Source organism: Colobus angolensis, unplaced genomic scaffold (genome assembly GCF_000951035.1).
Source record: "Colobus angolensis palliatus isolate OR3802 unplaced genomic scaffold, Cang.pa_1.0 Scaffold43, whole genome shotgun sequence".
NCBI classification, from domain to species: domain Eukaryota; kingdom Metazoa; phylum Chordata; class Mammalia; order Primates; family Cercopithecidae; genus Colobus; species Colobus angolensis.
Genome location: NW_012117710.1, coordinates 182,442 through 183,795, shown reverse-complemented (window position 1 = coordinate 183,795; position 1,354 = coordinate 182,442). Strand labels below are relative to the sequence as shown.

At 60.3% G+C, this 1,354-nt stretch overlaps 1 protein-coding gene across 1 annotated transcript in view; it reads left to right on the top strand.

Moving 5' to 3' along the window:
- The window catches only part of GTPBP6 (GTP binding protein 6 (putative)), an 11,701-nt gene continuing 10,347 nt past the window's right edge, over nucleotides 1-1,354 (top strand). Inside the window, exons 1-2 of the mRNA XM_011956989.1 lie at nucleotides 1-132; nucleotides 371-642. Of these exons, the coding sequence (XP_011812379.1) occupies nucleotides 439-642 (204 nt within the window). The 5' untranslated portion in view covers nucleotides 1-132; nucleotides 371-438. The remainder of the gene's footprint in view (nucleotides 133-370; nucleotides 643-1,354) is intronic.

Genomic DNA, 1,354 nt, shown 5'->3' with positions numbered 1-1,354 from the left:
CCAAAGTGCTCAGAACAGCGCGCAGACCTCTTGCCTCTCTCCTCCCAAAACCTGCCCGTGGTTCCTCAGTAATCCCTGAGCACCCCCAGCTCCCCGGTTCCCTGCTGCGCCCTCCAGGAGCCCAAATTCCACGTAAGGCAGGGTCGCCCTCGTGTCCCGCTGTGGCTCCGGCGTCCTTCCCCCGTCAGACTCCTACTTAGAGGACCTACCGGGCACGGAGTCATATCTGGGGACAAACGCCGGCTGGGGGTGCGTTCTCAGGGGCCATTGTCTCAAGGACAGGAGGAGGCCTCCCTGGGCGGGTGTGGACGGGGCCCCGGGCCTACCCCGAAGGGAAGCATCTCTCACGGTGGTCTTTGTGTCCCCGCAGCCGAGTGGCAGGTGGCGGAGGCCACAGCACTGGTGCACACGCTGGACGGCTGGTCCGTGGTGCAGACAATGGTCGTATCCACCAAATCACCGGACAGGAAGCTCGTCTTCGGCAAAGGAAACTTCCAACACCTGACAGGTGGGTCCGTGCAGACCTGCTCCTTCCCCAAACCTCCTTTCCTGTCCGCTGCTGCCGAGAACATTCGACCCAGACAGACTGAAGGTCGGGGGTCTCGCTGGGCCAGAGGGGAAGTGGCCGCTTGGGGTGCCCAGGTGAGCTGGGAGCATACACCAGTAGCAGTCGGAGGACGCTGAGGCTGCACCTGTGTTGAGACTCACACCCGGCCCTGGAGAGATTTAAACTGGTCAAGGTTAGGTGGTGGGCAGTGGACTGGCTGTAACCCCACCTGCCCCTGCAGCCTCCAGCCAAATCCTCCTTCTGGGTGGCCCCCGCGCAGTCTCTAAGGCTGGGGTCCTGCACGGGATCCTTGCGCTTCCCAGGTTTTTGACCATCCGGCTTACAGTGCAGAGTGGGGAAGACGCTACTCACTTGCTGAGGTGGGGGGTCGGCTTCCCTGGGTCTCTTGCCAAGATGGAGGTCCGCTTCCGTGCCTGACTCAGAGGCATGTCATCCCGGCCGGGACCAGAATGTGTTCACCATCCGTGTGTCTGTCCACACTGGGATGTGTCCGCTGTGCCTGCGTCTGTGTGTGTCCCTGTTGGGATGTGTCACACTGTGTGTGTGTGTGTCTGTGTGTTCCACCGGCTGTGTCCACCGTGCATGTGTGTGTCTGTGTGTCCTTGTCAGAACGTGCTCACTGTGTGTGTGTGTCTGTCCGTCAGAATGTGTTTACTGCGTGTGTCTCTGTGTGTCTGTGTGTGTCCGTCTCTGTTGGGATGTGTTTACTGTGTGTGTCTGTGTGTGTGTGTGTCTCTGCATGTGTGTCTGTGTCTGTCCCTGTTGGGATGTGTTTACCGTGTGTGT